This window comes from Chionomys nivalis, chromosome 5 (genome assembly GCF_950005125.1).
Source record: "Chionomys nivalis chromosome 5, mChiNiv1.1, whole genome shotgun sequence".
NCBI lineage: Eukaryota > Metazoa > Chordata > Mammalia > Rodentia > Cricetidae > Chionomys > Chionomys nivalis.
In genome coordinates, this window is record NC_080090.1 from 47,060,626 (window position 1) to 47,088,066 (window position 27,441).

A 27,441-nucleotide genomic window follows, 5' to 3' on the forward strand; every position below is an offset into this window, starting at 1 on the left:
GCTAGTAGCTGGCATCTTTCCCCTCTGGCGTCTTCATGGCATCTCTCTGACTCTGCCTATTCTCTCTGTCTCTTTCTATGTCTCTCTCTCTGTCTCTCTCTCTCTCTCATATATTTATTCATTAATCAATAAAAACAACACATATACAGAAGGACCTCCCACACCACCCTCACCTCCCAGGGTATTTGTAAAACTCTTTCCTTGCTGTCAACTAATGCTAAATCTACCTAAAGTTATACAACCCATTGGAGAAATGAGCCTTCCAAAGTACTAAATTTATGAAAAAAATACAATGAAAATATAGGCTTCCCTTATGTAATACATGTTTGGGGCAATGTCGTGGTTTTTGACAACTACTATCTTTAACAGCCATTATATTACGAGTTTTATCTCATATAGGATTTTATATAATGGTGTAATGTATTTAGTTTTCCAGATATGGAATCTTACTTTAACACAAGTGTTTTCTATTCATCTAGTGTGTCATCAAAATGAGTAGTAGTAGTTGTTGTTGTTGTTGTTTTTCATAATACTCCATTTTCCCTAATTGATTTGTCCATTACCAGTGATGGACTTGGGGTATTTCCACTGTGGATCTATTAACACATCATGTTCTGAGAAGAAACTGGCTTTAGATTACATCTTGGAGACAGTCTCTTCTGGGTGCATGACTTTGAAAAAACATCCTCTGTCTCCCTAAATCATAGTTTTCTCTCTTATGATAGCAATGACTGTTTCTCAGGGTTGTCAAGAAAAGCCCTTCAGATAATTCGTATGGAGCTCTTGGCACCAATCCGCGCTCAAATGCCCACTGATGCTAGAGTTTGAACAACAGAAGTGATTGGGATGGCTATGTGCACAGCTTATGTGCACAGCCTCTGCTGTTTCTGCTTCATGGACCCAGCATTCTCCGAAGGCGGAGAGATAAGTACGTTCAATTTTGCTGGGCTTGGCACTCAGGCAAATCTTTCAACTGACTTTATGAAATTCATTTTCCACTCAGACAGAATGAGACCCAGGTTGCATAGCAAATACATCTGGCATGCTGGAGACCCAGCAAAATTGCTGGCACTCGGCCTCTGGCACTCCCACATCAGAGTGTCAGGTTGTTTCTGGAAGATCACGGGTGACTGCTGCTGACCACAGCTATCTCCATGGTAGCCATGGTGGAGCTTGCAGTACTCAAGTGCATTTTGGGGCCATCTGCATTTACACGTGTGATGTCATCTTCATGTCAACCGTGAGCACAGCTGCTCTTCTCCCCAGAAGATGAATTTATTTAAGTATCTTCAAAGGGCAGGATCTGCAAAGATGTGAACAAGGACAAGGACCCGTTCCATCTGACACACAGACTTCTGCTTCGCCCCTCACTATCTCCTCAATAAACTTTTAGAATCCCATCACTCTGTTCTCAACAGAAGCCAAGGAGAAGGTTCCTGACAGGTTACCACTATACAGTTTACAGTCATATTCACATTAGATCCCCAAATCTGCTGCCTACTTACAGTCTTCTTAAGGCTCCTGAAGCATGCTCCAAGCTACTAGACTTTTGTCTTGGAAGTTTATTGGAGTTTATTTTCAAAATCCACTTGGAAAGGTACCCGAATGAGATCCTTCTTTCTTTATCTAAGGAGGGATTTATTTTTGCCTGTATTCCTTAGCTCTCTGATTGAGCACACAATGAAGTTTAGAACAACAAATTGTTCAAAGACATTATCTCATTGAAAGGCATAAGCCATGTTGTCTCTTAGGTCTACAGGAAGCCTCTAACAATAAGCCATGTTATGGAATCACAAGCAAAACACTGACTACGTATGAAATGGTTTTGTGAACTTTAAAATGTGGCTGTGTAGGTCCCCAGGTTATTGTGGTAGGTCCTGAAGATACATGGATGAGAGGCTAAGGTTGCATTGAAGTAGACATTGGGAATTGAGTAGGTTTCCCTGAGTCATTGACTTTTTTGGTAGCCCCACAAGAAAGTCTGTTTATCTGAAATTCTTGACTCATTTACTGACAAAAGGAAGCAGGATTTCATTTCTGCAGGCAGAAGCTCAGGGGGTAAGAAGGGCATGCATGAAGTCCTTTCTGACTTGTTCTTAGAGACTCAGAATTGTGTGTTTTATAGGCAAACTGAGGGAGGTCATGAGTGAGACACTCTGTTCCTTGCCCTTCCCTGATGTTAAATTTGACTGTGTCCAGTACACGCCAGTGCCCCTCAAAATGAGCCCTGGAGGACACTGACCTAGCTGAGCAGACATGCGTAAATAAAGCTACCAAGTTTGTGAATCTTTCACACAACTGCCAGGTTCTCTGAAAGACACACTGAAAGTTGCTTGGTTTTTGTTATTTAGTGCAGAAATGGGTAATAGCAACCAGATAGCTTGTTCTCAGCCTGTTGACATGAAGGACTGTGATTGTTGTTGGTAACAAGGACTGTGGCTGTTGTTGATAACAAGGACTGTGACTGTTCTTGATAACAAGAACTGTACTATTGTTGGTAACAAGCACTGTACTGTTGTTGATAACAAGGACTGTGAATGTTGTTGGTAACAGGGACTGTGACTGTTCTTGATAACAAGGGTTGGAACTGTTGTTGATAACAAAGGCTGGGACTGTTGTTGATAACAAGGGCTGGGACTGTTGTTGATAACAAAGGCTGGGACTGTTGTTGATAACAAGGGCTGGGACTGTTGTTGATAACAAGGGCTGGGACTGTTGTTGATAACATGGGCTGTAATTTTTGTTGGTAACAAGAACTATGATTGTTGTTGATAACAAGGAGTAGGTATTTTAATGGCTGACTGAACATTTTGGTATATTTCCCAAGAGCCAAGGATATAGCTACAGCTCCATACAGTATTTCACTAGTAACCACAAGATTCGAGAGGAAGATATTATTGACAACATTTTATAGACAGAAAACCAGAGTGGCCAAGTTCTCCTCCAAAGTCCCCAAGTCAGTAAACAAGGGATCTACGAGTCAAAACACAGGCTGATTTCAAAACAAAGAACCTTAGTCACTACTATTTATATGATTCCTAAGTCCCTAAACCTATTATCAAGATAACTATATATATGTGTGGATGTATACATATATGGTTATAGTGCATGTGTGTCTGTGTTGTGTCTGTCTGTGTGTGTGTGTAGGACACATGTGTTCAGGTACCCACGTAGGTCAAAAGAGGGTGTCGTATCCCCCAGAATATAGATGGTTGTGAGCCACCTTGTGGATTCTGGATCCTCTGAAAGGGTAGGTCTTAGTTGGGTTTTTATTGTTGTAATAAAAATTTACAAAGAATGTGTTGGAGAGGAAAGGGTTCATTTCACCTTTTAGTTTCCAGTCTGTGATGGTGGAAAGTTGAGAGAGAAACTGCAGCAGAGGCCATGGAGGAAGCTTCTCACAGCTTGCTTTTTGTGGCTTGCTCAGCCTGCTTTCTTATACCACTCAGGACTCCCTAGCCCGGGTAGGGAGGCATGCACATTGAGCTGGGCCCTCCCACTTAAACCATTAGCTAAGAAAATGCCCCAGGGACTTGTCTATAGGCAATCTGATAGAGGCATTTCCTCAGCTGAGATTCTTCTACACAGATAACTCCAACTTGTGTCAAGTTAACAAACAATAATAACAAACCAAAAATAAAGCAGAAAAACAATCATGAAAAGCATGCAGTGTTCCTAAAAACTGCCCCATCTCTCCAGCCCCTAAAATGAAGGTTTAAAACCTCTGAAAACTTATTTTAGAGATTTACAGATCATCTGTAATATTTTAAAGAAATTTTTGTAGTCTCAACAAGCTCTTTATGCCTAAGACATCTCCCGGTCTTGGAAACTGAGACTTCAAGCCATTGTTAACTAATGTATGAAGACATGATCTGTCTAAATGAATTCAGACACTTAGATCAGACACTTTCCCCATGGTTATGCAATGTGCAGGGCTGGCTTTCTGAAAGCCTCCAAGTGTCTGTTAAGTGAGAGTTGAAATACTGACATCTTTGTGTTTAATTTCTTGTCAACCAACCTCCATGAGCAGGGCTGGTGAGGAGGCTGGTGAATCTTTAATGAGCAGAGACCTCACTATTATGAACTGGGTTAATGCCACGGTTTGTTGAGAAAGCTGTTTTGGTATCATCAGCAATGCAATCGTTCTGTGGCCCAGTGTCTGGGTTCATTTGATAACGTGTCTGAATTGCAAGTGTCAAGATCTGAGTTTGACTCCCAGAGCCTACATAAAAATAACAGGCATGGTGGCCCAGGTATGTAATCTCAGAGCCTGGGAGGCAGAGACAGGATGGTTGAGTCTCACTGTCCTTCCAGTCCAAGCTGCTTGATAAGTACTATGTCAGGAAGATACCCTATCTCAGAGGAGGTGGCTGGCATTCCCGAGGCTAGTTCCCAGGTTAACCTCCAGCCTACACATGCATTCACACAAATTTGTCTGTCATTGAACATTCACATAGGAGTGGATGACGGAGAGAATGATGGATAACATAGAGAACCAAAGTTGGGTGGGTAGGGAGATGGCAAGGATCTGGGAGGAGTTGGAGGAGGGTAGAAACATGGCCAAATATATTGATTGAAGAATTTTTTTCAATTAAAAAATGGCAGATAGAAAAAGTAAGACTTGGCCTGGCAGTGGTGGCGCACGCCTTTAATCCCAGCACTTGGGAAGCAGAGGCAGGCAGATCTCTGTGAGTTCGAGATTAGCCTGATCTACAAGAGCTAGTTCCAGGACAGGCTCCAAAGCTACAGAGAAACCCTGTCTCAAAAAAACAAAAACAAAAGAAGGAGAAGAAGACGGAAGAGGAAGAGGAGGAGGAGGAGGAGGAGGAGGAGGAGGAGGAGGAGGAGGAGGAGGAGGAGAAGAAGAAGAAGAAGAAGAAGAAGAAGAAGAAGAAGAAGAAGAAGAAGAAGAAGAAGAAGAAGAAGAAGAAGAAGAAGAAAAGAAAGAAAGAAAGAGAAAAAAAAGAAAAGAAAAAGTAAGACTCAAGGCACCTAGCATTCGAAAGGCAGTTTTCTAATGACTTCTGTTACATACAAATGAAATGTATGGTGCTGAGAGATTGAATGCAGTGGGGACATTCATCTGTTATCTCTGAAGCTGGCCGCCCATGTTCCCAGCCTTGGCTCCATGTACAATTACTCCTTGAGTCAGGTCACATGTTACCTTAATAAAAACCTGCTTTTGAATTATGAAAATAGCTGGCCTGCATCCATATCAGTGGTCCGTATAAGAGAGCCATGTGTCCATCAGCCAAGATGCCAGTACTCACCTTGTGCTCTGTCTGTCTTAGCGTACCTGTGTGCCCCTCTCTAGTGCTACCCTAAATAGCTAAAACTCAGAAATAGCCTCATTACATCCATAAATTTTTAAATTTATTTAATTATTCATCATGTGCACGTGTGTGTGTGTGCACTCACATGCGAAAACATGTACACACATGCACAGGCTAGAGTATGCATGTTCTTGTTGAAGGACTATAATTCTCTCATTCCACCTTGTGGGGCCCAGGGACCCAATGTACATCATCATACGTTGGCAAGTGTCTTTTCCCACTGAGCCATCTTGCCAACCCTCAAAGAATTTCTGAATAGAAGAACCTGATTTTCAAACACAACTCAGGATAGCATCATCGCATCTGAAAAGGTAGTGCCTTCTCGTATTATACATCCTGTCAATTTCCCACTTATATTTTCTGATTAAACTAAAACTAAAACTTTTACTTCTCAAATAGGGTGTGTGTATTGTAATGTATTGGCATGACCCTCTGGATTTTAGGAATATTGGGGGGAGGTGGTAGAGTCTTATGCAGTTCAGGCTCTCCTCAGAATCGCTGTGCAACTGAGTTTGACTTTGAAGATCTGATCCTTCTGTCAGTGTTTGAGTTCTGAGACTTACAGGGGTGCCCCACTACAGCTGATTTGTGAAGTCCTGGGATGGAACCCAGGGTTTGGTCCACGCTCCACACACTCTCATCCTTCAATGTATCGATGATGGATTCAGCTTCCTCAGCTCCTGCTTTCTGCTTGCTGTTGGATGTTTAGGGAGCTGAAGATCCTGTCTCTCACCGTGAGAATTTCCAAGTCTGATTTTGCTGCTTCCACTACTTTGGCATTGTCTAATGTGGTAGTGGTACTCCCTAGAAATGAACATCGTCGCATTAACACTTGGTTCTTAGGAGGACCGCCCCACAGGCAGCTTCTGTGTTGTGCCAGCCATCAGCAGTCATTCCTTTTCTGTCTTTGACAGACATGGATAACCGTCCACTACAATCACCTACATTCATTTTGTTAGGTGTTGTACCTGAGTGAAAGTCAACTCTTCTTTTTGGCATGGGTTAGCTAGAGGAAATTTAAAAAGATAAAGGTTTTTCTTATCAGTTATTTATAACATAGGTCCAGACTAAAAAGTTGGTTCCTTTATCTCCTTTCAAAGTGATCATTTATGTTTTGTTTCCTTTGATAAAATATTATAACATGTATTCTATGTAGTGTCCCGTGACGTCTCAAACTATCTATGGCCAGTGGCAGCCCCCCTTCTAACTGGCATCTGAGTTCCTTTAGCAAGGTCCTAGAAACTGAAAGTTCCCTTAACATCTGCTGAGGGAAGAGCCATCATTTCTACTTCATGCTGCCTGTTTCAGCCAAAAACCCTGGCTTTTTGTTGGTTTTGGGTTTTGAGATAGATTCTCACTATATAGATTTGGCTCTCCTAAAACTCACTCTGTAGACCAGGCTGGCCTCGAACTCACGGTGATCCACCTGCCTCTACCTCCCAAGCGCTGGGATTAAAGGCGTGTGCCACCATGCCTGACTCCTCTGATTCAGGGGAGTGTGTGTGGTATTCAAAGATTATAGTTTAAAGAGCATATTACTTTTAATTTTTGATTTACTGTGTTTTTTAAGTGTATGTATTGTTCCCTCCCTCTCCCCTTTTTTCTCTGGAGTTTTATTAATTGGCTGTAGAAGTTGTGCTGATCTGAAGTTCAGATTAAAGTTTGCTTAGTGTGAGATGATAAAAACGAGGATTTCTCTGCTTACCGTCACTCCATAAATGTAGTGTTAGGAAAAATAACAACTTCTAGAGCTTGGATCCACAGGAGGAATGGGGTAGTTCTTGGGGGGTGGAGGCATTAGGCCTCAAAGTTTCTAGTTAAGATGGAAACTAGTGCTGGTCTGAGTCAGGGTGAGCTAGAAACACAGGCTTTCTGATTGTCCTCCCCAGGTCTCGCAGACTGTGCACATGTCACTCTTGTACAAGAATGACATTTGTCCGTTTTCTCCCTGGAAAGATGGGACTATAGAGAAGAAATCGAAGATGCTGTTGGGGTCTTCCACTGATCCTGGTCCTCTCCATTTCATCTAGACTAGCTGATCTGTGACCTCACAGGATCCTCCTGTCTCTTCCACCTAAAGCGCTAACATTACAGGTGTACATGTTTATTCCAGCGTGGCATCCAAACGCAGATCTTAGGCTTGTGGATAAGTTCTGAAGTTCCGTGTTACCCTCTTGCGTTTCTTTCGTGTCTCTCGCTTTTGAAAATCCTCTCCCTTCTCCAGATCTCTCCAGCCAGGGCTTCAGAATTATGTCTCTCCCTTCATACGAAAGTCTGACTCTCTGATCTGAAGAGCTGAAGAGAAGGCAGCCGAGGGCTGGGCAGAGGGCAAACGTTAGGAAAGAATGATGAGGAAAGGAGTTAGCAGTTAGAAAAGCCTCCTAAGGCTGGAGGGTCTCAGCCAGATGATAGTCATAGGCATCAAACAGAATGGATTTTAGAGAAGAGCATGCAGGTTCCACTCTGGTCTCGTGCTGTTCTATAGAATCAAAGACACACGGCTCTATCAGGAAGTCTGGAAGAATCAAAGCACAGCAGGTGTAGACCCTAGCATCCTGAGGCTTTGGGTCCTGGCTTCCATGGGGGCATCACAGACCTCTAGGGCCATCAGCTGCCTCAGCCATCCTGGGTGTGGCCTGGCTCACTGGAGAAGCTGGCTTTCCAGCTGCCATGTCCTGCTAGCAGAATTTACTAAATATCTCTATATTCTTATAGCAGCTTGCCACTGCTCAGTTCATTCAGCCAGTATGTCTTACAGTAGCTGCCGATTTTGTAAATCAAAACACTTGTATAGTGTCTAAGCGGGGCAAAAGCTCAGTGCAGAAGCAACCTGTAGAATTCATGAGGTACACACACACACACACACACGCACACACAGAGAGAGAGAGAGAGAGAGAGAGAGAGAGAGAGAGATTCTGAACTTGTTCCAACCTGATTTCCTACCCTCAGACTTTCACAACCAGCAGATCTGTGATGGGGTACAGTCATCCATGCTCTCTACAAAGGGGATTCTGATGTAATACAGATACTGATTAACATTAACGAGTACTTAGACTTAATATAAATGATTCCTATTCTAGGAACCCTTTGCAGAAGATCAACACTGTAGAAAATGGGACTGCCTTCCTCAATCAGACTCTACGTTAACTTTTTTTAGATAGAGTGCCTCACTGAACCAGGAGATTACCACTTTGGCTAACTGACTGGTGAGCAAGCTCCAGGAATTCTCTTTCCTGTCTCCGGGGTGCTGTGGTTCCCAGTGTGTTGAACCATACACAGTTCTTTAAGTGGGTGCTGGAGAGTGAACTCAGATCCTTGTGTTTATACAGCAAACACTTTGTTCACTGAGATATTATCGTCTCAGCCAGCACTTCCTATTTTAAGAGAAATTTTAGTTTCATAGAAACATTGAGCAAAAAGTATAGTCTTACCATGTACACAGTACCTACACATAGACCCAACACAATTCTTTCTATTACCACAATCTTTTATTGGTATGGTAAATCTGTTTATTATTAGTTGACGGGCCACAATCCCCTCACTATTTTTAGCTAAAGTCCATATGTTTCATTAGGACTTTTCCTTGCATTTCCACGTTTAATACTTTCCAATTTCACGGTACTTTCAAACTTCATCCCCAGTTAATCTCTCTGCCTTTCTGAACCTCGAACGGCATAGTGAGATTAAAGTGGTCAAGATCTCTGTGGAACTCCGAATACCCAGCAGCCCACGAAGTGGCTGGCAATCAATTGTGCCTTTGTCGCTGCTCATGATTGACAGGACAAGGTTCTTATCAAAATCAATTTCAATGAAGCCGATGGTCACCGTTTGTGGGACATTGCCTTGAAGAATCTTGTGTAGCCCTATACACAATCTGTGTTCGGGGTTTTCCACCCTATTCTCTGAAAATAATTGCTGCTGATAAGTTCTCTATTCAACTCCCCAGGCCCTAGATCTCCTTGCTGATTAGCAATCTCATCTGTTGTTGGGCTGTAGTTTCTAACCTGGTCTCCAGCCACCAGGAACTGTCTTTTATCTCATCTCCAGTTCTCATGCATGTTCTAGGCAACAGCTTTTTTGTGCATGCTCCCTCCAAGATCTGTCCCTAGAAACTGGCAAAAGAAATTCTTGATGGACCCTCCAAAACAATCCCCACCTTTTCTCGTGTATTTCTTCATGCATGTTGCACTCCTGTCCCCACATGCCATTCTCATGCCTTCTCCATCTCCCTCCATTCTTCCTCCTCTCCCTGCTGTCCCTGTCTCTGCCTGAGATTCTACTCTCTCCCTCTTCTCAAATGCCACAGCTTCCGTGACACACTGTTCTAGTTGCACACTGATCCCTGGGGCTCTTAAACTATGTTCCTCTCATGTACAGAGTATGTGAATGGCTTCTTGCCATGCTAAACATTAAACCTTCACTTTGGCATGCAAGCAAGGCCGGTGCCACAGTCCCTTCCCCGCCGACTGTGTCCTTCTGCCCCATGCCCCTCGATCATGTCCTCCCCTCTCCTCCTGACGGTCATACAGCATTTGGGCTGTTCAGGTCATCATCAGAGGTCCGTTAAGTAGAGACCGCACCCACAGGGATCTTCAAGGTAATTCTGCTAATGTTGATGAGACACGTCTGGCTTTTCCCCTCAAGTACGCTGCTCTCAATGATGCAAAAAGAGGTAGTGGAAATCTACTGCTGCCTTTAGCACCACAAGGGCAGTGAATGAATGATTTCTATGGCTGCAGGGAGAAAAGAATTCCATGAACAGGGCAACTTTTGAGCGACAAGTGTGCGCACAGCAGCATGGGTTGGTGCCCTTGGTGGGGCAGATGCAGCAGCAGCTTCTTCATTTGGATAGATCATATACTGTGAATATATTCCTCCACACACTCTATCCCCACTCATCTCTCCCGTACTTCTCCAAAGAGTCTCACTAGTCCGTGTCAGGCTTATTAGGTCACATTGATTTGATAGAGAAAAATATGCAGAAATTACTCTATGCTTATATATAACATCTGGATTTCACTATAAGAAGAAAAGATGAAATATTTTGTCTTTCTGAATGTGCTTTAGTTCACTTAACGTGGTGATCTTCAGTTCTATCCACTTTCCTCCAAAATGCCATCATTCCATGCTTTATAGTTGAACAGAGTTCCTTTGTGATTTATACAAGCACATTATCAGTTTATCAGATGACCACTAAGCTGGGCCCACAACTTGGAGTCTGTGACCATGCTGCGGAAACACACATGGTGTGCAGCTCTCTGTGTACTGTTGTGACGATGCTGCAGAGACACGGGTGTGCAGCTCTCTGTGTACTGTTGTGACTGTGCTGCAGAGACACGGGTGTGCAGCTCTCTGTGTACTGTTGTGACGATGCTGCAGAGACACGGGTGTGCAGCTCTCTGTGTACTGTTGTGACTGTGCTGCAGAGACACGGGTGTGCAGCTCTCTGTGTACTGTTGTGACGATGCTGCAGAGACACGGGTGTGCAGCTCTCTGTGTACTGTTGTGACGATGCTGCAGAGACACGGGTGTGCAGCTCTCTCTGTGCAGTTGTGACCGTGCTGCAGAGACAAGGTGTGCAGTTCTCTCTGTGCGCTATTGTGACTGGACTGCCCTGAGCATATTCTCAGAGTTATATAACTGAATTGTATGATTTACATAATTGAATTGTAAGTTTTTGGAGTAACAGCCATAGTTATTTTAACACCATCTTTAATTGAGAGAACAACTAAAAGACAAATATGTTCTAGAAATCAACGTAGGGAGCCATCTTTATGAAAATAGCAGACACTGTATTTTTCAAGCTACCATCACGAGTGGGACAGTTTTCTGACAAATTTTGTTATACTTTTCAGGCTTCTGGGTAATACTCATGATGATATTAAGTAATATGGCAATTTTACATATTACATAACAACATTTGTTGACATTTGAAATACTTGCATGACTCAATTAACAAATGCTTTTGTATGAACAAATTTCTTTGACTTTCATCAAAGAGCAAGATAAACCAATAGATCTGATGCCATTCAGTATACGACATTTCTTGGTATGGTTTCAAATTTTTACTAATTTGTAAACACTTAGTGGAAATTCACCCTTTGAGTCTTGCCTTGGTGCTGGAGAAGCCTGTCACATTTACCTAGCGTGATGGTCAAGATTCTTGTTTGGGAAACAATGCCTTATCCCCAGAAGGGCAGGGCATATCCATGTACGTCAACCAGAACAATACTAGGAACAGATTGAATAGTGAAGCAGAGCTGAGCATCCACCTGTCTTCTTTTCATCCAAAACAGATTTGTAATACTATTAAATGTTCCAAATATTTTCACTATTAATCATTTTTTAAAAAGTATTTTCATACAGTGTATCATTTACGTTAACAGATAATGAGCTTATTCTTGTCAGTTTTAGTGAGTTAATAAATACTTTAAACCACCCAGTTTAAATGTCTTGATGCCTCAGCTACAATAGACATGAAGAGTTATACCACAACTTGCCTACTAGAAGCTTTTTGGGGTTTTCAGCAGCGTTTCAAGTTATAGAGAGACAGAAACATAAGGCTGGAGGCTTTGAACAAGCCTTTGATCTAAGATTCTTTGTTGGATGGTCTAGGTGCCTCAAAATAAAAGAAAAGTTTACCTCTAAAGAATCTATTGTTTCAAAGGGCAATACACGGGAAATCTGCTGCTCTGCAGATGGGTGGGGGTGACCTGCTCCCGTTAGCACATTGGGGGAGGGAGATGCTCTTCTTCTTTTCTCCCTCCTTCTCTCCTTTCCCTCCTCTATCCCCATCATCCTTTATCATTATGTGACTGTGTTATTTGGATATTACTGAGCCTGGAGCCCAAGGCCTTACACATGCCCACTGTGCCAGCAAGCTAGCATCCTGTACCCTGATGATTTCATCCCCCCCTCCAGCCAGCTGTTAGCCCTGAGCTGTTGTCTAAATTTCTTTTGTGGTCCCTCTCTGTTAGATGAATGTTTTAATCAGTGTTTACTTACTATCTCCAAGACTATGTCCTTTTAGGTGCTAGAACTTCTTGTGGTAGTGCCATATAGTGATCCTCTATCCTTATTCTTTCTTTGTTGCCCAAATAAATTGGGTGTTTCTATTACTTAATGATTTAAAAATTCAGTCTTACTTTATAGAGTATAGTTAAATTAAATATATTCAGCTTTCACTCTAAAATTAAAACACACACACAAACACAGTAGGTTAATGCACTATGACAGATCACATATATTTTACTCATAACTACAAGAGAAAGCCCATGATTTTTAGACTGTTACTTAAAACAAGTTTCAATTTTGAAGATGAAATTATGTGAAGGATATTCCAAGCTAAGGCAAATAGTGATAGTGGACTATTAGTGGATGGAAAGACCCTGCATCAAAAATATGATGAAGAGTGAGAGAAGGCACCCTACGTCAATGTGTGCCCATGTGTGTGCACTCACACAACATGACTATATGCATACACCAAGGAAGACAGACACACCCCACCTCGAACACCAAAGGGCAGCTCTCCACTTTCTCCTTATATAGAGAATGAACCTCATTAGACTTGGGCTTATAGGAGGCACACGGCTTCCTTCTTCCCTTATTATAAAGTTGTGTAATAGGAAGTGTGCTAACCTGTGAATGCAACAGTAACTGTGCTTTCTTCTGTGGTGGAGCAAGAACAAGTCAGGACTCATTTGTTCTTCCCACGGTTAAGTCTAGAGATTGGTGGCAATGAACATTGGTTCAAAGTTCCTATAATGTTCATGGTCTTCCCTCCAGCTATAGATACTCTATCTGCTCTGTCCAAGGTCTTCCCTCCAGCTGTGGATACTGTATCTGTCTGCTCAGATCAGGCCATGAGTTCACAACAGCTGTGGATACTGTATCTGCTCAGTCCATGTATCTTCCCTCTAGTTGTGGCTACTGTATCTGTTTGCTCAGTCCAGAAAAGAGGCAACAGGCAGGAACCAATGACGTATCTTAGTGATGTCCTCCTTTTTGTGGGGATTTCAAATGTGTCCTTCAAAGTCCTTAGATTTCTTCCACTGTCACATGGCCACCCTGATTGCAAGGAGATTGAAAAAAAATGATAAGCTTCCTAAACCCTAAGATGGAAAGACTGGGGAAGAAATGGTGAGGATTACCAACCCCATTCGCGTCATTTTGAAAGAGAGTAAATAAGAAGAACAAGAAACAAAAAGCCGTGAAGATGAAAGATGAAGAGGAAGATGAAATAATAGCAACAATTCTTTCAGTGTATAGTAGGAGCCCTTGTGGTGCGCTGGGTAGTGGGCCATGTGACTCACGTATGTCATCTTGTCTGGGCCCTGTGAAAACCTTGTAAGTAGAAAGCACTGCTCCATAGGAAACAGTGTTGTCCCTTGTTTTCAGGGTACAAACACCAATATGAATTATTTGCCCAAGATTCTGCTGTATAACCAAGGTTTAACCAGAGCAGGCTCTGCTTGCCTCACTACCTCCTCTATTAAGACCAGCACTCAGAATATGATGCTTTCTCCTCACCAAAGATCCATCTCCCACTCCTGCCAAGTGCTGCAGTGAGCTATAAATGGCCCAAAGTGAGGTGGGAATTTCCTGACCTTAGTTAATGAGGTAGATTAAATCCAGGGTGTCTGAATAGCTCTGGCAACACAGCCACCATCCTCTCCTCTGCATAGGACCTTTCCTCTCTGGGGTTTCTGCTCTTGGGGTTCTTTGCTGCAGTTTCCAGTTCCCCGGCCCTGATGCCTCGGTGGAGACTTCTGCACATGCTAAATACATGGTCCGCTATGTTAGGAGGCTGTTGATAAATGACTTGTGCGGACCTATTTGTCTGTTTAGAGTTGATGGCCATGGTCAGCTCCCCTAGGCCGATCATTTCAGTTGATTTGTACAACGTCATCTCCTGGAATCAGTCTGTCTAAGAGGTCTGTTAACTTTTACCCAGATAGAAACTCTGTCCCACCCACAGATTCTTAGACTAGCTGTTTTTAAACCTTTCTTTTTATTTATTCTGTGTATCTTTCGTATCATGTGTCTTGATCCCATTCATTTCCCCTTGGTCACATCTGCCTTTGCTCCTGGAATCCTTCCCTTACCCAAACAAAATTTAACAATTAAAAATTAAACAAAATTTAATAGAAAAAAAATCAGAAAAGAAAAAATTTAAAATCTCGCCATGGAAGCTGCAGTGTGCCTCAGTGAGCCGAGCTGTAAACCCCGTTGTCCATATATCTTTATCTGCAAGCATCCATTGCAAAGAAACTTGTTTCTACGACTCTATCAATGCTAGGCCCTCACTGGGACTCTTCTTTGTTATCCAGTTGCTGCCCCGAGTTTTGGAGATCCTGCAGCTTTGGGTCTATGGGTCAGGTCCCATCATGCGCTCCAGCAGGTCATACATGGGGTGGATGGTAGGGACAGGCCTGGGATCTGGACCCTGGCAGCTGATGGGTTGGTCAGTCCTCCAGTTCTTCCCTGTCCTCACCACCAGCGGGAGCACTATAGCATTGCCCCAGCTAATTCATCTTTATGAGTGCCTAAGATTTTCATTTTCACTGGACGTTAGAAGTCAAGTGAACGTATGGTCTTTGGCTTGAGAGCTAAACTTGTGCCTTAGTCTCCAGAACCTAGTATAGATGAAGCATTCAATAAGTTAAATATATTCACTCAACAAACAGTTGTTGGAAGCTAATTATGTCCCAGGTGCTAAGCACAACAGTACAGGTGGATGGGTTGTTATTCTTATGAAACGTGTTTTTGTTGGGGGTAGATCATGATCAAATACAGAAGTCTCAATGCCCATGCGTTAGGAACTAGAGGGATGGCGGTAGAGTCAGGTAGAGTCAGAGCACTACTCAACAATGATGGTGAAGAAGCTATTGCTACTCCCAACCCCGTGGATAGACCTGCTGTGTGTGACTGTGGCAGCAACACGGAGAAGCTGGTAAAAATAATCGGTAATGATAGGAGTCGAGCTGCTGGTCATCTCTGGGGAGTTATGGTAAAAGAGAAAAGGGGGAGACGGGGGGGGTGACTCAACAAGAAAAGCCACCTGCTGTCAAAGCAACAACCCAAGTTCCACGCACACAGACCCATCTGGTAGCAGGAGAGAACTGACTCCCACAGGCCACTTTCTAACCAGCACATGCACCCAGTGAAACACGTGCCCACATAAGGACACATGCGTACACACACGCACAATCAGCAAACCAAAGAAAAATAAAGTGGTTTTAGAAAGAAAAGGGAGGTCCTATTGGTTTACAGAGAAGGAACTGAAGACCAATTCTTCAGAGATGGAATAAAATAAAAGTGCTGTTAGGAGAGAGAGCTTGTGACAAGGTGGGCTGTGATCCAGTCTTGAGGTGTGAGAGCAATTGTCCGGGCTTTTATCAGAGACATGATAGGACCTTAAAGGGAAAGAAAGGCTTCCCTTTAAAACCCAGAGAGGAGTTCATTAAGTACTAGTAAGAGAGAGAGAGAGAGAGATAGCTGCTGTGGGTAAAAGGAAAAGAAGGAAGGGAAGAAACTCAGGGTGGTGGGGCAATCACATTTACAACTTTTCTCCAGGCCCAGGAAGCCTGGCCAGTGTAGGCAGCAGAGATAAAGGGGAAGATTGCTGACAAGTCCCTCCTCCATCAGTAGGAGGTAGAGACCAGGATCACCGGGGAGGTGTGGCCTGATGTCTGACCCAGAGAGGGGCAGCCAGGATGCCTGTGAGCCAACAGAGGCCTGGCTGTGACTCTGGAGTCCTGCAGCAGTTCCTCAAATCTGGGCACTCGCTCTTTCACCTCTGCCTGAGAGTTGGTTACATTGGAAAGTTAATTTTGTCAGAATGTGTGTATCCTTGTGCAGGTAGTGGCGCACCTTTAATCCCAGCACTTGGGAGGCAGAGGCAAGCCGATCTCTGTGAGTTCATGGCCAGCCTGATTTACAGAGTAAGTTCTAGGACAGGCTCCAAAGCTACACAGAGAAACCCTGTCTTGAAAAACCAAAAACCAAAACAAAACCCAACAGACAAACAAAAATGTGTGTATCCCATTTTTCTGATGTGTTTTTGTATATGTGCATCTTACGATCCATTCAAACAAATTTATGTTTGATATATATGAATATTGACAATTATAAAGGATCGAGGGAAATTCATAGGACCCCTTTGATGTGATGTGTTATGGAAATTGGCCCGAGGGCACTAGCTAGACATTTGGTCAGAGAAGATCCTCTTAGAGGCATGGGTGGAACTGGAGCCCAGGGAGTAGCTATAGGAAAAACCAGAAAGATGACCTCATTAGGGAACAGCCAAGACAAAGGTTTCAGGCAGCAAAGGCTTGGAGACATCTGAACATCAGCAAGGCAGCAGCCTGCTGTGACAGGGCAGAATGGGGGGCAAGGAAGAGCAGAGGTGTGGCCTCAGCTAGGACCTTGGACAGATTTCATTGCTGTCTTCCCTACTTCACTTGTCTGATTGTGGCAGGTTCTGGGCTAAATCCCCATTCCCCTTTAATCTTGCAAATAATCCTGGGGCACAGGGTTTATATAATCCCCACATTTTTACCTGAGGAGCCACAGCTTAGGAAATGCAGCTTTCCCAAACCTGGAAGTAAGTGGGCATGCCAAAATATGAACCCGTGTCCTTTTGACACTAAGTATGTGGTCTCAACTCCAACCCATGCCTTTGCCTCTGGTTGCAATACCGTGTGTGACTCCTTCTAAATCCCGAGAAGATAGTGAAACTCTACTCACAGCCCTCTGGGAAAGAAGACATGGGCTGAATTTGGTAGACACATGTAATTTCTCAGTCTGACCCTGTCAAGGGAATGCTTTGTGCAGTCAGAATGGTAAGAATTCATCCAGAGCAGCTAGCACAGGCTGAACACACCTCCCATGTCAGGCTTTGCGCTGAGTTTCTCGCTGCAGTCTTATGCAATCAGCTTTGGCTCCACCACACAGAAGCCAACACTGAGAGAAACAAAGGCTCCTCTTTGCCCAATGAGATGAAGTTAGAGAGCCTGCAGATGAAGTGCTCTGGAGTCAGGAAATGGATGATAGGAAGGAAGCAATAGGAGACTTCAGGTTTTACTACAAGAACTACGCTTGTTCCCCTGTGGCCGCAAGCTCAATGTGACCAGAGAAGTGTGGGCTGCTTCGTGTGGCTTTGTGGTGTTTGTTCTCTGAAAGGAACTGAGGTTAGTGCTCTTAAAGGTTTTTTGAAACCAGAATTGGGCCCATGATACCAGTGACTTCCAGATGCCAATTGGCAGAGACAGGAATTGAATCTTAATGTGATCTGTAGTCATCAAACCACACCGGGAAGGGAAGCAAAGGCGACTTAGCTTTGTTCCTCTGGTCAATGGCCATCTGTATCCCTGAGACTTACGATATTGAGGCTTTTCTTCCTATCTCGCACTCCATACACCAGGATAGTGAGTCTCGACTTTGGATTCCATCTAGAGCAAAGATTAGCTCAGAGCAAATAAATAGTTAATAGCATAGACATGATTGGCTACTTATACTGTGTATGTTCAAAAGCATGCACACCTGTCCCCTTCTTGCTTTTTCTTTTGGGACTTTATAATCTATAATTTCTGTCCTCTGAATCCTAGAACATAATTTGGTCTAACTCCTTATGCCTTTCCTTTGCCATATAGATGCCAGGTCCCTAAGAATATGCCTTGGATAACCCAGTGCTTTGGCTGATGAGTAAGATCAAGGAGTGACTGTTTTGTTGACTAGTGAACTCATAGGTCCTGGAGGAGCTCTGGGTACATTCTGGGTTCTTTGTAAATGTCTGTATATAAATGAGCTTCGTGCCTGTTTATTGGAAGTTCAGATAGTGGATATGGCTTTAGTCAGCAAATCAATCTTGATCCCTCGGATGGCGTGGGCTCCTGCTTTGTTTCAATTACTTAAGCACTAAAGACACAGAGCTAGGATTGACCTGACTTGGAAGGGATCTTAAAGATAAAGTCTGTGAACTGGTCTGGTTTGTCCGGAGTAGCTAGGAATTCTGACTTGAATGAGCTCTACCTAACCTGCTTCGGAGGGATCCCAGCTAGAATGTCATCTTGTGAGAGGGGGTCCCCTGCTGCTGCACAGAGCAGTTCAGTGTCGGGACCACACAAAGTCACTCTGCAGTATTCCTGGGTCTGAGCAGGACAGCGTAAGTGAAGATGTGAGTCCTTCCGCGTTCTGCCGTCCGCCACGACTCGACTGGAATGTCTTAGAAGAGGAAGCAGTGGTCTATTTCTAAGACATAGCATTACACAAAGGAAATATCTCATCAAAAGTTCCTGCTGCAATTACCTGTTAAAGTGATTTGGGGACATATTGGTTAAAAATAGCATTTTAAAAACCTTTTCAACAGTTTTAAACTTGAGATTACAAGTGTGGCTGATGTGGAGTGTTGGCTCTCCCGGAGCATAGCAAGGATGAACTGCAGGGCTAGGGAGATGGCTCAGTCTGTAAAATATCTGCTATGCTAACACGAGAATAACCATGATCCCAGCCCATGCACAGGTGCCTTTCTGTGAACCCAGCACCCATGGACAGGCTGTGATTTCAGTTCCATGTACAAATAGACACCTGTGGTCCCAGCCCCATGACAGGCACATACTTATAATCCCAGCACAGAAAAGGATATATGTATGTATATGTGTGTGTGTGTGTGTGTGTGTGTGTGTGTGTGTGTATGTATATATCTTGTTGACCAGCCTAGCCTGTTCTGCAAGCCTCTGGTCCCAGTGAGAGACCCTGTTTCAAAAACCGTGGTGGCTGGCTTCTGAAGAACTATACCCAAGGTTGATCTATGGCCTCCTCATGTCTGTACACATATGAAAGAGCATACACCACACACAAGAAACTTTTTAGAAAAGCATGAATCTTATCAAGCTTAAATCTTTTCATAGCCCCTTTCCTCCATAGTCCATCAGCTCTTCCAAACTTATCAACTTTCATCAGAGCTCCCCAGCTGCCAGTTACGAGCATTCTGAAAAACGCCTCGTGTTGTTTCTTAAGTAGAAACTCAGATGAGGTTTCAACCTCCTGGAGCTTTCAACTTTGTCTTCTGCTTGTATTCAACCTAGAGCTAAAAGTATTTGAAATCCGTAGAGAAACTCAACACTTCTTTAATGAACAGACAGCATCTTGCTTGTTGTTTGCAACCGTGTTAGAGTATACTCCTGCTGTGGAATGGGTTAAATCTAAGTGGCAAAGACATCACCTCACACAAATAGCATTTTTGTGGTAGGAACACCCATTCTCCATGCTGTTTAAGAATACAGCATCTGGGCTGTAGAGGTAGATCTGTGCAAGAATGCTTGCCTCGCGTGCAAGAAGAATATGAAATCATGAGAAGCATGGGCCTTATCACTAGCACTGCACACACACACACTCACACACACACACACACACGCTCATTGCATTAGCTGTAGTTGCTCTGTCACCTTGTTGGGCAATGTGCCTTAATTTGCAAAACAGGACTCATGTTACTGAAGAGCTGTAACCTCCTGAGTCAGTGAGCAGTTAAAATGCTCACCGTATTCCAAAGGAGAAAATGGATAGTGAGATCAAATGCATTTATTTAAGGCCAACCTCATTTTTGAGAAGCTTCAGCTCTCTGGTCCACCCAGAATGTCGGTGGCTTTTCCACAAAGCCATAAGGGTCAGACGTCATGGTGCTACTGGAATGTTCTTTTTCTGTTAGAACAGTGGTCCTCAGAAGCATCTTGTTTTTGTTTTTAAGTAACTTTGTAGAAGTATTTCCCTTTCCAGAAGTCAGGAACTTGGACTTTGAGTATTTATTAGCTTCACATAATGTCAGCAGAAGCTAAGCTGTTTCAAGGCTACCCACAGATAGCATCTGTCCTGCACTTTATTTGTTCAGTTAAATCAACATTAATTGACTGCTTGTCACATGTAAGACACAAGTGTGGTCCCGGGGAAACTGTAAAGAAAAGGATGGCAAAATGAATCTAACAGATTTAATCATAACTGCAAGTTATAAAGACAAATGTTTGCCTTTGAGTCACATGTGAGGAAGTCTTAGCTGGGGTTTCAAATGCTTGTTATAACCAGTGCTGATCATGTTTGAAGGAAGGAAGGAGGAATGAAAAATGGAATGCTCACAAGATTAAGAAGATATGGCAAAGATCTTGCAGAACTGTTTTCCTTGGAAACAAAGATGACTGGGGTTGGGAGGGTGGGGACTTGCGCACAACCTACGGCCCAAATATGCCATCTTGCTCCTTGCACGCCAATGCTACTGTTTAATGTTCAGGGGTATGCCCACACCACCAGGTGTTACAGAGCCTTGGCAGGATACAGACTGTGAGGTATTCAGAGCCCTAAATCGCCTGCCGACATGGTGGAGTATCCATTACACACAGTGAAGTGTCTGCTATACATGGTAGACTGTCCGCTAGGCAACCATCCAACATCTGGCTTTCTCTAACGTTATAAATAAACAAATAAACAAGTCTGCTTGTTGGCATGATGGTATTTGCTGACTTCTGCAGTATAAATAATCCCGTGTGGCTGATAACACCAGCCAGTGATGCATCCCAAAATGTGAATCTGGGAAGAGATGTGACCCAATTCTCCACTGTTTCTCTCTTATGCGTGCTGTGCCTATAAATAACAATGGGCCCAGATCAAAGGAAGGGATGGAAAAATAGCGAATTCTGAATATAACCAAGCATCATTCCCTAGGAAATGTTCCAAAAGCCAGTGCTTTTTGAAAAGTTAGGAATAAATATATATATATATACCTGCTTGATAGCACTTGCTGGTTTCTGTGGTATAAGCAGTCCCACGTGGTTTGAAAGCAATGGATTTAACTGTGGGTTGTATTATTTTTAGTGCTGACTGTGTTCTATGGTTAGGGAAGTTTGCTCACTTATCAGGCGGGGTCCCATTCTGATGGGTGGTCCTCTTTGCTGTAAAGTAGCCATGTTCCTGTTTACACGATGCCTTCAAGTTTCTTTTTCTCTCTCTGCAGATCAGCAAGCAACAGCTGCAGACGGTCAAGGACCGGTTCCAGGCTTTTCTCAATGGGGAGACCCAGATTGTGGCCGACGAAGCCTTCATGAACGCCGTCCAGAGCTACTATGAGGTAAGTGCAGCCTGCGGGAGGCACAGGCAAGGCTGCTCAGGTGCTAGCCTGGGCTATTGAGCTGAGAAATATAGAAGGCATAAGACCTTGGCTGATGCAGAGGGATCAGAAGTCAGCTGACAAAGAACACCAGAGTTGTGTTGTAGGGAGTGATGGAAAGACAAGCTGCTCTTGCAAGCTGAGCTGACGACTCAGTAAACAGAGACACACAGGTCTGAAGACTTACAAGGAACCCCTGGCTCCACATAAAATCTGGGTTCAGCATTGTATGCTCACAATCCCAGTGTTGGGAGGATAGAGACAGGAAGATTCCTGGGGTCCACTGGTATCTTAGTCAGTATTCTACTGGGAAGAGGCACCATGACCACGGCAACCCCTGTAGAAGAAAGCTTTTTGATAGGGGCTCGCTTACACTTTCAAAGGTTTAATTCATTATCACTGCAGTGGGAAGCGTGATGGCATACAGGCAGACATGGTGCTCGAGCTGTAGCTGGGAGTTCTGTATCGGACATCAGGACTCACAGGTGGCAAAAAGAGAGAGACTGTGTTTAGAATGGGCTGCTTGAAACCTTAAAACCCATCGCTAGTGACACACTTTCTCCAACAAGGCTATACCTCTGAATCCTTTCAAGTGATGCCACTCCCTGGTGGCCAAATATTCAAATCTGTGAGCCTAGAGGGCCATTCTCATTCAAACTATCACAACTGGACAACGCATCTAACTCTTAAAGCCTTAGGAGCTCTTCTGCAAGAGATGCTTTAGCCACCACATACACTACAAGCATATATGCACACCTACACGGACATATATACATATGAAAGCTTTCATTTTTCATGCTGATTTTTACAACATGCAATGTGCCGAGTGTTGTCCTAGAACACTTTTATAGTTAGTTATCAATAACATTTTCCATTTTATTGATAGATTGAGACTTGGAAAGGACAAATCCACTACTCTAGGCCACACAGCCATGAATATGTTGGAACCGGAACTTTGAGTCTAAGCTTTAGACTATTTCTAGTGTAAGGCAGTGAAACATGATTAATAAAAACTCAGAGAGAGAAATCGGGGCTCAACCTGAAGATCCAAAAAGCCAGTCAGTCACTGGCTTTTATCTCTACCTCAGTCCAAAATGTTGAACCTGCTTCCAGGAATCTCAAAATGAGACTGTGTCTGAGAACTGTCTCCTCTTGTCTTATATTCCTCTCTAGTTCTTGGATTAAAGGCATGCACCACCTGGTTTCTATAGCAACTAGTGAGGCTACTAAGATTAAAGGTGTGTATCAGCACGGCCCGATGGTCTATAAGGCTGACCAGCGGGGCTGTTTTATTCTCCCGATCCCCTGACAAGCTTTATTTATTAAAAGCAGTTGAAATACCACACAAGGCAGCACCTCCCAGGGTTCACCAGGATACTTCTCTCCTTCCTTCTGCTGGACTGATGACAGGGTATCTTCTGGGGGCTCAGATACTTTCCAGAATCCTTACCTCTCAGGAAACCCTATCAAGAGAGTGTGTGTCTTGAGTACACGACACAGGTCCCTTTATCGTGGGACCTCTGGGGGTTTTCTCAGCATACTGGACTTGCAGTTCTGTGAGAGCCTGTAACTTTTATAAGCATTCTTCCTCCAAGCATATTCTGCCTATCATGTGGGCATCACTAAGGATATGGCATAATGCACCCTCCCATGGGCAATATTTTCCTGATGTATGTCTTCCACTGTGACTACTTAGTCATAACCAAGCATTTTGCTTTGTAGAGTGGTCTGTCAGTGGGAACCATGTAAAAGTGATCTTGATTTGTAATCCTATGTCCAAGGTGGCTTATTTGCTGTCAGAATAGATGGCAATCCTTGCCGGAGGCCAGCTCCAATAGGTCAAAGACCCTGGAGCTATGTGGAATTGGCAGCTAGTAAACACTTATCAGAGGGAAGCTAAGCTGAATTCTGTCTATCTTTTTTTTTTCCTCTTAAGCCTTCTCTGCCACCTAAGACAAAAATCTCTACACAAACAGAAAATCACCTCACAGCCACAAGTTAGTTTCCAAAAACAAATGAAAATCTTTATGCAGGAAGAAATCACATTATGATCACAAGTTGCATATTTTCCTTAGAAGCCCACAAGTAGTTAAACATTTTCCTTTGTGTTGTTTTTCCCACGACAGCCGCTTCACTCCAAAGCAATGGTTCTTTTATTGCGAATTAACAGACTTTTAAGCAAGTCAAGTCTGTTTCAGCCTGTCCCTTTGCACTGGCACACAAAGCTCTTTGCTGTTACAGTGTACAAGATTCCCATCCAATTTCTACACCGAAAAACCTTAAGCAAGTGATCTAGTGAACCACCTTCTTTTCTTTCTTTCTCATACCCAATAGGGTCATTTAATTTCTTTTCACAGCTTTGTTTTTAAAAAGGTACACCGAAACCCATGTTTGATTCTATAAGCTCCATGATCAAGGAACTCAGGTGTAACAGGGAGCTTGGGCACTTTGTTCTGTCCCACCCGGCTAGCTTACATCCGAAATAATCACACGGAAACTGTATTCATTTAAACACTGCCTGGCTCATTAGCTCTAACTTCTTATTGGCTAACTCTTACATATTAGTTTAACCCATCTCCATTAATGTATATTGCCACGTGACTGTGGCTTACTAGCTAGAGTCTAACCAGCATCCGTCTCAGGCAGGAGAACCATGGTGTCTGCCACACTGTCCTTTTTCCCAGCATACAGTTCTGTCTACTCCACCTACCTAAGTGCTGCCCTATCACCTTAAGTGTGGCTATAATGGCTCTCTGGTCATCAGCCTGCTTTTCCACAGGCAGAATTCATGGGTCTATAATGCATGAAACGTCCTTTTATGTTTGTTAGTTTCCACAGAGGCTGCCATTTGCCTCTGCTGCAGAAGCAGGCACATTATCACCTGTTGCCAGGTGCCTTCCCACCTTCAACTATGGGGCATGTGCCCCGCTAAAAGTGTCCACCAGGAACAGTGCACTCTCTTGCCTCTTGCTCCTCCCTTGCCTCTCTTGACTCCTATTTCCTCTTTTGCTTCCCTTGTTTTTTTTTTGTTTACTGTCTCTTGCCTCTTCTCTGTTCTGTCTGTCTGTCTGTCTCTGTCATGTCCCCACTCCAAGACTCCTTTCACTCTTTCTCACACTCCCTTCAGTAAACCTCTTGCACTAACTCAGTTGTGCACAGTGTGTTCACTTATTGGCATGCCTTGGCAGGGCCCACTCCCACTTCGCCTTGTTTATTTATTTTTTTATTGTGACAGTTCTCATTTTCCATCCTTGGCAGATCTCATGTCCCTAAGCACCATTGCTCTATAGAAACCATCTTCATTATGATCTGTAAGTACCTTGCACAGTGAGGGGTGGGATTTTCCCAGAAGTAGTCACATTATACCAGGTACAGTGGGGTTCTTCTACATAATCATCACCCTGTGGCAAACAAACACGGTAGGAACTCACTAGCAGCAAGCAGGTGAAGGCACAGCAGAGGCAAGGGGCATTCTGGAGATGTCCCCCTCCACCTGGGACTTTGCCTCTCTGGGCTGCAGTCATCCTACCTGGGCTATCCCGGGAGCTGCACTCTATAAGCTGCACTGCGGACTGCAGCTCCTCTAACAGGACCTCCACCAAACTCTGAGAAACTAATTCATAAACATTCGTAGTTTGAGGGCAGCAAGCCATAATTAATGTGCAAGAATCATGACAAACTGTGAAATAAACATAAAGAATTTTAACACAATCTTTTCCTTAGGGGGCTGTTTCCTGTGTGTTTGCTCCACTTCTCCCCCTCCTCCCTTCCTTCTGCTCTGAAGTTAGGTTACTGCTAAGTGCATGCGGCTAGCCCACCAATCCATCTCATCCATGCACTTTCAATATAATTGACACCTTGGTGCAGGACCTGGGACAGTGTAACCCTCCCCCTCCCACTTCGAGAATCTTCCTCCTGTCATGGAGAGAGTGGCTCAAGTTGGTAGTGAGCTCTTGAGAGCCACATGCTGGTCTTGGCTTGCTTCATAGCATTCACTAATAAGTCTAGAACCATATATCATTTGATGGACCATGCTCTTAATGGGGTTTCTGTATGGGGCTAGTCTAGAAGTTGAGGTCACTTTTATGTATGTCCCATTTACCTCCTTTCTTCTAAATGTTAAAGCAACACCTACTATTGCCAGTGATCGACCATCTTGAAGCTTTCTTTGAAATGGTACAAGTCTTTAGTTGTAGACATGAGATTTGGTGCCTCAGCCAGGTAGAGCTTTGGATAGCTTGAATGTATCTAACAAAACATTTTGTGTAGACAGTGCCTAGAAATGGAAGTGATCCCCATTTTCCCCAGATTCTGGAAGCCAGTGGGAAAGTAATGAGAGAAGGCAGCCCCTCTTCATGTTTATGTTCATCAACTGGAGTTTATAAATCTGTATACTATACATCTTAATTAGGATGCTCATTTGACTAATGATGCAAATTAAAAAAAGTGCCATTTCTATTAATTAAATTTGAAGATTAATCGTCAGCAGCATGCTAATGAGACTTTGGAAGTTACGATATCTATAGCGATTTGTTATTTTCCATGGTAGTGGCTAGTTTGAAGAGCTCCTTATGTGTCTGGTAAGAATACAGGGATGGAGTATGCTTGAATCCTTCCTACTAGGATTTGAGTAGCACAGGAAAGAGTGTAGGGATTAGAGATCTTCATTATCTAGGCTTTACTAGGCCTTAGATTCAAATTTCTGGAAAGTTTAATCCTCTAAAGCAGAGGTGAGAGATCTGGATTAGTATTGTGCCTGCCAGAACTCCCAGGAGGTGGGCACATCCCTTCCTCCCTTTTCTTCTTCCCTGGACTGTGTAGAAGCTGGTACCACTTCCCCACCCTACTCTAAGATTCGTGAGACCCCTGCTACCCTTCACCTCTGCAGAACTTTGTGTGCATTCTCCTTCCTTCCTTTTGCTGACTTTGTCCTGCATTCTCTGCAGAGAGGGGTACTAGGATGTCCCACCGGTTTGGTAACCCCAGGGACAGAGGGAACACACACACTTCTTTGCTGAGAACTGCAGCAAAGGTCAGGGATTTTTTCACAGTAGGTGAGGTTGAGCTAACCTGACTACAAGGTTCAAGACCAGGTTCAGACTCTGGAACCTGAGTTTAGGCTCAGCCTGTCTCCAGCAAAGTGTTGTGGTTCCGCAAGTGGAAAACTGGGGGTTGTCATTGCCATTCTGTCAGTACTGTGTGGCTGTGGTTTCAGCGGAGGAAATCACTCCCATTCTCATTCTCTGCTCTTCCCATCTCCCTGGGCCTTTCTTCTTTCTCTCTCTTCCCTCTCTTTTCTATCTTTATTCTCTTTCTTCCTCTCTTCCTCCCTCCATCTCTCTCTCCCCTATGTTTGTAAGTACATACCCATGCATGTATATGTGTATGTGCACACACACACACACCCTCCACCCCGCCATACCCTTTCTTCCTATTTCAACCTCCCAATAGCAATGGCATGACATTTCAAAGAACTCATCCTCAAAGATTCTGAGAGTACGGCAGCAGACAGGTCAGTCATCTTTTGCTAGGGAATGAATTGTCCATCGACTGCAGTAGTAAAGAGACATTGTGGGAAAATGAAAGGGACTGGGAAACACTGTCCTTTCTCCACTTATGTGTGCATTCAGCCCACTCTGAGTCAAACCAGTCATCGTTAGATGCAAGGGGAAGTGAGCACAGACAGAGCCCAAGCTTTCCAATGGCTGTGCAGAGCACACGGATTCATTGTGTCCTTTCTAGTAGTCCTGACTGCCAGGAAAAATTAAACAGGCTGCCAATTAATCCTTAAATCTCTTGAATTATGGTGATAAGGTCTGAGGGCTGCAGTAGACTCTCTCAGGTGTGATCCAGTCCTCATCCTTTTCACGTCCCCATGGTCCTTGGGTCAGCCAAGAAGCCACTATCAGGATGCCCAAAGTTTTAGATAAATGTCTCATAAGTTTGAACCTCAAT

At 43.7% G+C, this 27,441-nt stretch overlaps 1 protein-coding gene across 5 annotated transcripts in view; it reads left to right on the forward strand.

Annotated features, from left to right (window-relative positions):
• Cadps (calcium dependent secretion activator) overlaps positions 1-27,441 on the forward strand; it is a 449,091-nt gene that overhangs the window by 90,828 nt on the left and 330,822 nt on the right. For all 5 annotated transcript variants that reach the window (XM_057770611.1, XM_057770615.1, XM_057770612.1 and 2 more), the window contains exon 2: positions 21,334-21,447. In XM_057770611.1, the coding sequence (XP_057626594.1) occupies positions 21,334-21,447 (114 nt within the window). The remainder of the gene's footprint in view (positions 1-21,333; positions 21,448-27,441) is intronic.